The sequence below is a fragment of the Caenorhabditis briggsae genome, assembly GCF_000004555.2.
Source record: "Caenorhabditis briggsae complete genome, chrII, whole genome shotgun sequence".
NCBI lineage: Eukaryota > Metazoa > Nematoda > Chromadorea > Rhabditida > Rhabditidae > Caenorhabditis > Caenorhabditis briggsae.
Genome location: NC_013486.2, coordinates 10,976,996 through 10,988,010, shown reverse-complemented (window position 1 = coordinate 10,988,010; position 11,015 = coordinate 10,976,996). Strand labels below are relative to the sequence as shown.

Below are 11,015 nucleotides of genomic sequence, written 5' to 3'. Positions count from 1 at the left end.
GCACACTGCTTGAGAATTCAAAAAGTGAATTATCTTTCGAAAGAAATTATAAAACATTTGAAAAGCCACAAGTGATATCAATACTGGTACATCAGGTATCGTTTCAGAATCGGCGGAATCGTCAGCTCTTCGATGCTTTCTTCGGGTTGTGGTCCCAGTTGAATGCGTACTCGGCGTCGACACAATTCGGACAATGATAGAGGCTCAGCTGCAAGAACAATTCACGTTATATCAAAAGGAAACGTTTAAATATAGTGTTTGTGTAACCACTGAGACAAGGGGGTTTCTAGGAATTTTCATGAGAGGGGACTTTCGAACAAATTGAACCAAGGTGCACGACATAGGTACGAAAAAAGTGCGAGCGACAAAAGCTTCAAAATTAACATTTTTGTAATGCACCAGTTAGAATTCTTCTCTGCCTACTTAATTTCTTATCGATTCATAAAACTGATTAGGACCCCTATAAAAAAGATGTTCCGAGACCTTGCTCATCAGTTTGCATTTTCGAGCCACCCGGTGTTAATGGCGGGCCAAAAAGTTCACTTGGTGCTTTAACTGATGGTGGGGCCGGAAGATAGAGATATGGTGAGGAAGATGCGCTGGGAGTCTCATCCAACAGAAGTGGGACATCTAGAGAAGGATTACGTCGTGGAGAGTCATTACTAACACACTCCTCGTCGAATTTCTGCCATTCGGCTGGTGGTTCAAAAAGGGAATATGAACTAGAAGAGCTTGATGTTCCACCAGCCTGTAGGTCGTAAAATGAGAATATTTTTGCAAGATCGGAAAAGGGGGAGAACGGTAGAGCGGGTGATTCCGCAGCGGCTGCTCTTAGTGCAGCAGGGGAATCAGAAGGATGTCTACTTCTAGGCGGGGGTTTATAAACTGGCGAATGAAAAAGTGAACGTGGCGGGGAGGGATAGCGACTGCTGTGGTGGTGTGGAAGTGGTGGTCTCAGTGGTTGACGTCGTGGAGTTGATGGTGGAGAATCGAAAGAAATAAGCTCACGTTCAAGAGATCCAAGATAGCGCATGCTGATTTCGCAGTGTCCCCATACGGCGCCACTATTGGGTATAACGTCTTTCCTTTCAAGTTCCTGAATGCAACTCCGAGGAATTCGTCATCAGTGGCGAATGCCATATATCCTTCATCCATGTCCAGAATACAGTAGAACTGAAAATTTGAAAAAAAAAAGATTTGAATTAAGAAGATAATTTTTACCTTGTCTGGAACATGATACACTTCGCGGCTATTACTGAATGGATACCTCCACGTCATGGTGTTCTTTGAATCATGATGGCATTCTCGTCGTGCTGGAAAAATCTAATGTTTCAAAACAATTTCTGATCAAAAACTCACTGATATCCCATCCGTAACTTTCGTTCGTTGTTCCTATCAACGCCGTGTAACCAGTCGCGTGCAATGGTGCTGTTTTCGTCGCAACCCCAACAACAGCATGTGTTCCTCGTTGACGTTCTGGCCACTCGATCTGCCATACATGGAACCCGCGACTGTAGCCTATTTTTCCACGAATACAATCGGTGCTCTGTGCGACTGGATGACGATGGAATGTGAATTTGTCTTCATCTTTAACAAAAATATTCAACGATCGATCTTCGGGATTCCACGAGTGTTGCTCTTGAATGTATTGGGCAGGTGGAGACATGTGCATTATACGGTCAAATCGTTCCGGCCGCAAAAGATCGTCCATACCGCTCATCTGAAAATTGGCATTATTAGTGGCATGAGTAAAATTATGCCAATGTTCTTGGCACTGATTAATCGATGAGATGGATGATATCTCATCGGCGTGAAAAAAATAGAACCACCATGTAAGGCAGGCATACTGACAATGCTGCTAGGGTCTCAGTCTCAAAAACAAGTTCCCCTTATCAATATCAGGCGGCCAGCACATACACACCATCATCCCCAATTCGTTTTTTTCCATCCTTATCGTCACAAATGAACGAATAATGAGAGGGAAAAATAGTGTACCCTTTTGTTGTTTTGTTTCTGACCGATAAGTTATCGAAAACATTTCGGTGCAATTCAGTGACAGTTTGTTTTGAAACTCTAGATAAAATATTTTTTTTAAAAACTGACCACTGCACTCGGATGAGCTGGAGACAAACTGCGCATAGGCGCTGATCTTCCGGCAGCTGCTGCATACGTTTTTCTTTCACGCGTTAGTGTTACAGGCCGTGATGACGAGGAGCCAGAGTGATGATGTGATCCCGACGCTAATGATGAAGAATTGAGAGAACTATTGGCACCGCGTTGATATGCTGACGAACTTGTGGAGCATGCTTCCGATGATGGCGACACTGAAATTAATAGGTTGATATATTGATGCCTTGATTACAATTATTATCATTTTTTAGTTTTAATTCAATTGTTTGACAAACTCCATCTCAACGAAATACTCTGCCATCCACTTTAACCCAAATGTTTCAAAGTTGCGTTCATTTCAGGGATCATATGAGTAAAAGCTATTCTTTTCCGTTTTTTTTTACATTGTGCTCCTCTAGCACTGCTTGTGCGCAATGCAATGTCCGGAAAAATAAACAGATATTTGTTTTCCGCATGCTGACGCCGTTTGGTGTGATGCGGAAAAAAATATATGTTTGTGAAGCACAAACACAAGCAAAGTGTTGTGATGCCATCGATATATATCGCCTAGTAGGTCTGGAATCGAGAATTCACATTCTCGAAATCGTTTCTTAAACTAGAAATTTCGTATAAACAGTGATAAAGGAAACCGCGGCGGACACAGTATACGGGATGATATAGATGTAGTAAAACAATGGACATACATTACAGCAGAGGAACTAAACGGGAATTGGTGTTCTCTTGCATTTTTATTACAAGTTAAAGAAAAATTTACCATCGTTCATGCACTGCAGTAACATAAAGCTGACGTTATATGTGTACTCTTCTGCATTTGTGGATATTGCAGCTGCTGCATTTAGAACACTACAAGTCAGCTCTCGGCTGAGTTGTTCCATCAAGTCATGGGGAAGTATCGGAATCGACGCACGGTTAAAGGAAAAAGAGGAGGAAGAAGAAGGCGTTGGAGGTGGTGTGGACATTGATAAGGGCGAATCGAAGCTTCTCCTGCGCTTCTGTTCGCATTTTGGCAGATTCTCTTGCTGGCACCGTTTAAGTGGATTTGGATGTGGACTTGAAGGTTGATAGGATGACGAATTTAATGGATGAGTTTTGAAATTAGAAGAGCATTGAAAAAGTTCGAGGCCTTCTTTTCTTCGAGGTCTGAGACTCTCTAGCCTTTTTCGAATATCAGAAGAGGAGTCACTGCTCATTTCGAAAGAAAAACTTCGAAAAGTTGAATAGAAAAGTAAGGAATAGTAGAGGAATAGAATAGAGATACACAAGAAAGTGTGTGGTGGGTTGACGAAGGTGAAAGTTTCCTAGTGACCCAGAATTGTTAGGATCTGTCGGAGACAGTCACAAGCAGTAAGAGAATAGAATAAAGATTTAGTTTAAGATCTCTGTGAGTCTCTGGAAGATGAATGACCGATCAATACGATTGCTTGTTGCCAACGATTTTCGTCAGCTTGATCGTCCAACCGTCGGCGGGGCGTAAGCGGCAGCAGCTAGCCAGAATAAGGAGAATAGAAGAAAGCCTTCCTCGCGCAAGCCCTTGCGCACTTTCTCGTTTCGCTTTCTCGAAGGCGCGCGGCGCTAGAGATGCGGAAAGATGAAGATGAATAGGCAATCGGAGGTGGAGGATGATTGAAGAAGGACTAGCTGCCGATTCCAATACAGAAGAGAACCGAGGAATAGAGAGAGGAGGACCGGGCTTTACAGTCTTTTCCACTCTCGTTTCTCTCTCCCAATTCCTAAAAGCAAGAAAATGTGTGTGTGTATGGAAAATGAGTGGGAGAGAGGAAATAGGGACTGTTAGCTAGCACCAACAGCTACATAAACTGCTGGCACAACAACTTTTGTTGGTAAACATATTTGTCAACTCAGGCAATGTATTATCAGTTCTAGAGGAAGGTCTAGACAGTTCGATTTCAAAATTTTTTTCCGAAGTTTACAAATATCATTGTAGAATAGTTCTACCGGAACGTATAGATTTGGGTCAACTTCCGATTAAAAGCAAAAAATGTTTAATTTTACCTGATCCGAGCTCGGCGAGCGTCTCCATTTCAGTATCACTCGAAGAAGAAAAACTACTCTCATCGGTGCCACTGGATACTGTCTCATCGTGATAAACTTGGGCCACGAGGACCGGAGGTTCCGAGTATACGCTATCGGTTGATTCATCACTCATCATAACATCATATTCGTCCTCTTCGGATGCTTCTTGGTGGCTCTCGTAGTTTGAGTAGATGTCGGACTCATCGTCCATCATTTATTTGGTTTTGGAATCCCTGCACACAACGAAACTTATTTTTTAAAAATAGACGGTCCAGAGATAGAGAAATGTTAAGACATATAAGAAAAGGAAGAGCTAATAATAGGAGAAAGAACGGGGAAGAGTTTATTTTAAACAGTAGTCACTGGTGAAACAACTAAACCTTCGAAAGGTTTTTTTGCAGAGAACTAAATCAATAACTACTGCTAAAAACTTATCGGGAAAAATTTAGAATTTACCAAATTAACCTTGTGCAGTAATGTGAACAGAGGAGGAGGATTATGATTGATTGAGGGATAGCGCAGAGACGCAGACGGCAGAAATGAGCCAAAAATAGGGAGTACAGGAGGACAGTCTACACATAGTACAATCTGAATTCATCTATATGTCAAACAATGAATATATCGATTCAAACCAATAATAGAAAAATTCATAAGTTTTCGAATTTTCAAATTTCAGAGATTTTCCAATTTCTGAGTTTGTAGCATTCCTGAATTTCTAAAATTCTGAATTTCAAATTTTTAAAGTATCCAAATTTCTAAATTTCGGGGTTTCTGAATCTATACATTTTTGAATTTATGAATTTTTAGAATTTCTAGAATTCTGCATTTCTGAATTTCAAATTTCGGAATTTTTGAACCTCTAAATTTTTTGATTTCCGACTATTGGGGTTTCTGAATTTATAAATTGTCGAATTCTCAAATTTCTGAGAATTCTGAATTTTTCAGTTTTTCGAAATTTCTGAATTGAAAAAGTTTAAATTTCAAGTTTCCGAAAACTCTGAATTTCTGAATTTAAAAAATAAAACTCGAAAATTCTAAATTTTCAAATTTTAGAGATTTTCGGATTTCCGAATTTTTTGACCTGACGAGATTCCCGAAATACAGAATTTCGGAAATTGAAAATTTAGAATTCCAGAAATTTAAGAATTCATAATTCTAAAAATTCGATTACATGAAATTCAATTTTTGAAATTCTGAAATTTCGAAAATCTCTGAAATTTGAAAATTCGAACATTTATGAATTCAGAAATCCCAAAATCTAAATTTACAAATGTTCGAATTTTACAAATTTCTGAATGTTTCGGATATCAGAATTTTTAGAATTCCAGAAATTCTGAAAATTTGCGGGATCTCAGAATACTCGAATTTTTGAATTACTAGCCAGATGTAATTTTTATCGGCGTCGTTTGGTGGTGTAGAAAAATTCCAACCAATAGTCACGAAGGAACGAGAAAATCTTCAAAATTCTTCAAAATTGATTTTTCAAAAGCGAGAGAAAAATTCCAAAAGTTTCAACCAGCCTTTCGTCGTCATATTGGTATTGTTGTGTATATCAAACGAACAAACTAACAAAAAGAGAGAGGAAAACGAGACAAAAGCGCGGAATGCGTGCAGGCGGGGGGAGAAAAAGGAAGAAGAGTAGTAGTGAGAAGAGGCGAGAGTTTGTCTCTTTTCTACCTTTTTGCTATGTCATTCAGTAGTGTATATTGGGAAGATCAAGTGGAGTAAGTGAGGGGTGAGAGGGAGGACTGTTCAAAAGGAGCACGCAGAGGGCGCCAATGAGCTTCAGTAAAAAATGGATGGGATCTCTCGCGTAGGAGGGAAGAGGAGATGACAGTTACACGCTAGATATACGTGTGAGTCAGTATGATATCGGAAGTATAGAGATAGGGGAGGTTCTAGTGCAAACACCGGAGGCTGAAGGTTCTCGGAATCTCGCCGTGATTCTAATCGGATTGAAATACTTTTATCACTTCTTGAAAGTCAGATATGTAGCACTCTATAAAATGGGAAAAAAGGACTCATGTTGGTTCTTATGCAATATGATAGCCTAATCCCAGTCCCTAATCCGCGCGCGCACTCTCCCAGAATAAAATATATTTTCATATTTCCCTTTTATTTCATCTCTCATCATTTCACTCCTAGCTACTTACATAATGAGGAAGGAAAAATAGACTAAAGGAGGAAAGAAGATGAGAAAGAAAATCTTGTTGTTTTCATTTGTTAAAAATGAATCGATTAAGATTTGATAATCAAGCAAGTGGAATTGGACAATAAAAATGATTCGGACTGGTGATTTTGGGTTGAGAGAGACAGGGAAGGTGGTTGCTATACCGTAAACACGTGATTAGGTCTCGAAAATAGTTTAAAAAACGACACGTCTTCTTCACAACCCCACTATGTGTAACTGACCGCTTCTTCTGACATCTGATGATGTTGGCGAGGAAGATGAAACTGTGACTGTACCGAACAGATGCGAGACGACGATCATCATGTGATGAGTAGTTTCCGATGGCATATTTCTTATTACAAGTAACTGATCTAGGCCCTTCTTGAGGAGAGAAAAAAGAAAAATCAAAAGAGAGAGGTTGAAGGTTGTAAGAGGTGAAATTGAATGGCAGAGACACTCATTCGAGGGAGTAGAAGGAAACCAGTTCCTCCATCATCAGAGAGGGCGAACTTTCTCGTCTCGATCGACTCTTTTCTATCTATATCTCCTCTCTTCCCAATGTATGTTTAAACTGTACGTAACCCTCAACCCCTCGCTTTTTCAATTTCGTCTTTCAACCTTATTACACACCAATCTCTCTCGCGCACAATTCTTTTTTTGAAGCCACAACTGCCGAAATATACGCTTGCATCTATTTCTGAGTCGCAAGACTACTCCGATTAGAAGAAGCACAAAATCAACAACTATCCTTTCGAAATAGTATTTAGAAAGTTTTGAGAAAACTACTACTTTTGTGGGGAAATTGAGAGAAGAGGAAACCTGTTAGGAATACAACGTTCTCGGTTTTTATGCACCTTAATTAAAAGTTAGGTGTTTATGGAACGAGTTCTCGTGTTCAAGGATGGCATTACAACAATGCCTAGAAGGAAGTCAGGAACTAGTCTTGTTTATCATATCCGATTTCATAATTTAATATCTAATAATTCGTAAATAATACCACTGTAAATTTTTTCCAATAGAAGCCCAATTATCTCAATTCCTAGGAGAGGTATCAAACATTTGTCAACTGATGAAATGTTTTTCATAACATCACCCATATTTTATCAGCTGACAGATTTCTGCTATATTTCACAGGAACCGAGATAATTGAGCTCAAAGTGCACATATAAGGTGAGCTTCTTAAAAGTAATCTTGTGAGCTTTCCAACACACCGACACTAATAAAAGTAAGAAGAAGAAGAAGAGAAAAAGAGTCCGGAGAGGGTGCGCGGCGTTATATGTAAAATGCATTGCGTGTGGTTGGAAGGGGTTGTTACCCCCTCAAAAACATTCTTTCGTCTGGTGCCGAACAAAGAAAAAAGACAAAAACATAGTGAAAAATGTGAAATGGGGCGAGGATTTAGATGTCCAATAAAAATTTTCCCTCTTTTTTAAAAATGTAAATCTAGTACTGAAAATATTTTAAACTCTCAAAAATTCTCATTACAAAAAAGGCAGATTCATAGGTGACACAATAGAGATCATTGCCTCCGACGAAAAAAAAACATGAAGCGAAAACATTCGACCACTATTAGCACGTATTAAAGTTGCGGGATGGGGTCTAGAGAGGCTTATGCGCGCAACCCGTGAAGAAGAGACCGGTTATCCGTTTTAGTCAAAGGGTGATAACACAATATTTTCCTCCTTTTTTTGTCTGATCATCTAATCTTTTCCCTTTGAAAATTCGATTCTGAAAATATGAAAAAAAAAAACTAATTTCAAAAATGTGTTTTCGTGTTTCAGTTTTACTGGTCAAAATCGAGAAGACGAGAGAGAGACTCAAGGTCGCCACTCCTTTAACTTTTTTTGTAAATAATACGATCATCTAAGTCACATAGAAAGAAAAACAGGTTGTCTCTAATGGTGTACAGTAGAGATGGAGTTAAAATTTGAAATGAAACAAGAAGATAGAATCTCAAAGAGTGAAAGTATACTGAAAGTGAAGAAAAGGGCTCTTCCATAAGTCAAAAGAAGTAAGAGAAAGAAGAAGATGAGGGAACAAGACAACGGCTTCTTCTTTCTCTGGGTAGCAATAGCACATGACACAATAAGAGAGTTTTTGGCAAAAAAAGACAGCAAAGGAAGAGCTCTGAGCTTTATTGAGTGGATAGAATAGGTCGTGTTGGCATACTGCCATTCTCAGAAACATTTAAAAAATATAACAGCGATCATTTGTCTAATGATCATATCGGAGAGATTTAATCGTAACAACGGATCAAATAGACAGATCGGAAGCAGATCAACCATAGATCAACAAAATAAAGTTTTCTTGAAACTTTGAATGAGAATCTTTTGGAAGACTCCTAGTTTCATAATTTTTGAAACAATATTCTAGAGCTACGGGAACAAAGAAATTGCCTGCCAATAAATTCGACCTTCTTTTCTCTTTGTTCTGCCTTTCATTTTGACAATTTCATCGGAATCGGAGTGAACGACTGGTTAGTGTCTGTGTGTTCAAATGGCATACAAAATTGACAGGAATTGGAGGGACAACAGAGAGGAATGAAAATTGATGTCTAGTCTGGGATAAATTCTACATGAAATGGAAAAAAAGTTAAAGCGCATATCAAATCGAAAAAATGCTCGAGATTCTCAAGTCGAGAACAGAAAAACAAAAATATGTGTCGTAAAATATGGTGTGCATGGTCGTGAACACTTCTTACATTATTCGCGCGCGCACTCAAAAATTGCAAAAACGAAGTTGAAGAATTGAAGAAAATGAAAACAGCTGATAAATTTTCCAAATATTTGGCTAATAGTGCAAGAGAAGTACAATGAAAATGAATCGGGCAGAAAACGAAAACGCTTTCGCAGATATTCATCTAACAGTAAAGCCCCGCCTTCTTATTCGAAATTTGGTTTAAATACACTAATGAAAGGTCGTTGCTTACAATAAAATCGGAGTAAATTAGTTGATTGATTACCGAAGTTATATTCAAGCAGGAAAATTTGAATTCGTAGCGAACAGCTTAAAAGATTCAAAAAAGGCTACAAACAAGTTTGCCAAAAGTACAGATCATCCTGTCTTCAATCCTTCGACGAACAGTACAAACTGCTACTCCAAAACCCCAGCAAACCCTTCATCTTGAACCAATAAACTGTTTTTTTTTCTCGTTGTTTCTGCTTGGTGTGTTCTTTGAGAGAATTCGAATAGACGGAAAAGGCACGTATTCAATTTAAATGTGAGGGTCGTGTCTTATCATACAGTTCGAACTAGCTTATCATTTGAAGTAATGGGCAGTGGAGCCGAATTGGCTGATTTTCATGTGCACAATTTGAATTGAATTCTTATTCAACTTTTGGTTGGGTTGAAGTTTCAGGCATTTTTTTCATATTTTTAAATTTATTTTTGCTTTAAATCGAACTATAATTTTGAAAAAAAAACTCACCTTGGAAAGTGTCATGATGTGACGTCGTCGATTGTCGAGCTCCCATCATAGAACTGTCCGCTCGCTGCAAGAAAAAATAAAGATGTAATTCGATTAGTTATCGATGTACTGTTGATAAACTTTCAATCGCAAAAAGGTCAGAAGAACTTTGATGAAAAGTAAAAGAAAAGGACTTCAAAAAGAGAGAATCATGATGATAAAAATTTCCAGACTTTTGAATTTACTAGCTTCGAGATAAGAGATACGGTAGAAGCCTCTCGGTATTTTTTTGCAGATTGTTTTCAATTAGGTATTTGAATTTGGAGTGTTTGGATATCATATTTCAACGAGAAGGTGAAAAAAGAACGGTCATAAGAATACTAACTGGTATTTTAGAGTTAAACGAAAAGAAAGAAGGTGAAGGTATAAGGGGGTGAAAATGTGTGGAGGTAAATAAATACATGGTGTTCGGTTGGCAAATACTACTACTTTTCCGTCCCGAACTCTCATCTCGAAAGCGGCAAAAATGTGATACACAACCACACACACAGCGGTTTGTTAGAAGAAAAAAGTAAGGTAGAAGAAGAAAAATGTGACAGTTTGAAGACATTGAAAAAGAAAACGAGTGGCCACAAACCTCGAAAAAAACACAAAATGGGTCATTACACTTTGAAATACTCCAGGTGCTCAATTAGAAGAAATATGGGTTGCTAGGTTGTGAAGAGTGAGAAATATAATATAACTTTGTCTATCTCTCACTGCCCTGATCAGTGAGAGGTTGATTTACTGAAGATTTCGAAATTCTTTTACCGTATTTCCTTTTATAGAAGCTCACCCAAACCGTCGTCTTTGAGCTCTATTATCTCAATTCCTGTAGAAGTTTACAAAAATGTGCCACTGATAAATTTTATATCAAAATATCACCAATATTTTATCAGTTGGAACATTTTTGATATCTTTCACAGGAATCGAGATAATTGAGCTCAAAGTTGACGGTTTGGGTGGGCTTCTATTAGAGGAAGTACGGCAGCATTTGTTACTTATAAGTCCTCTTTGGATTACGGCAGTTATAATTGGACGTTTTCTACAGTAATCTCCAGTTAAAAAAATATTCAAAAAATTCGGCAAAAAGAAAGAAAAAACCGATTGAATCAGATCAAACAAGGTAAATAACGGAAATAGGCACGTAATTGAGAGAACCCAAGAGGAAGTTGTTCGTTGATGAAAAGAGAAATTTCATTTTTTCTAGTCACTAATATCTATGTTCTGTGGGGA

General features: G+C 38.3%; 1 protein-coding gene across 1 annotated transcript; it reads right to left on the bottom strand.

The window, feature by feature from the left end:
* Positions 1 to 77: 77 nt before the first annotated feature.
* Positions 78 to 9,810, bottom strand: Cbr-spsb-2 (the record flags this gene model as incomplete). The annotated part of the gene is made up of 7 exons (XM_045242671.1): positions 78 to 208; positions 484 to 1,064; positions 1,108 to 1,173; positions 1,241 to 1,313; positions 1,360 to 1,720; positions 2,104 to 2,324; positions 9,762 to 9,810. The coding sequence occupies 7 exons, from the start codon at positions 9,808 to 9,810 to the stop codon at positions 78 to 80; spliced, it is 1,482 nt and encodes a 493-aa protein (XP_045100765.1).
* Between the last annotated feature and the right edge of the window lie 1,205 nt (positions 9,811 to 11,015).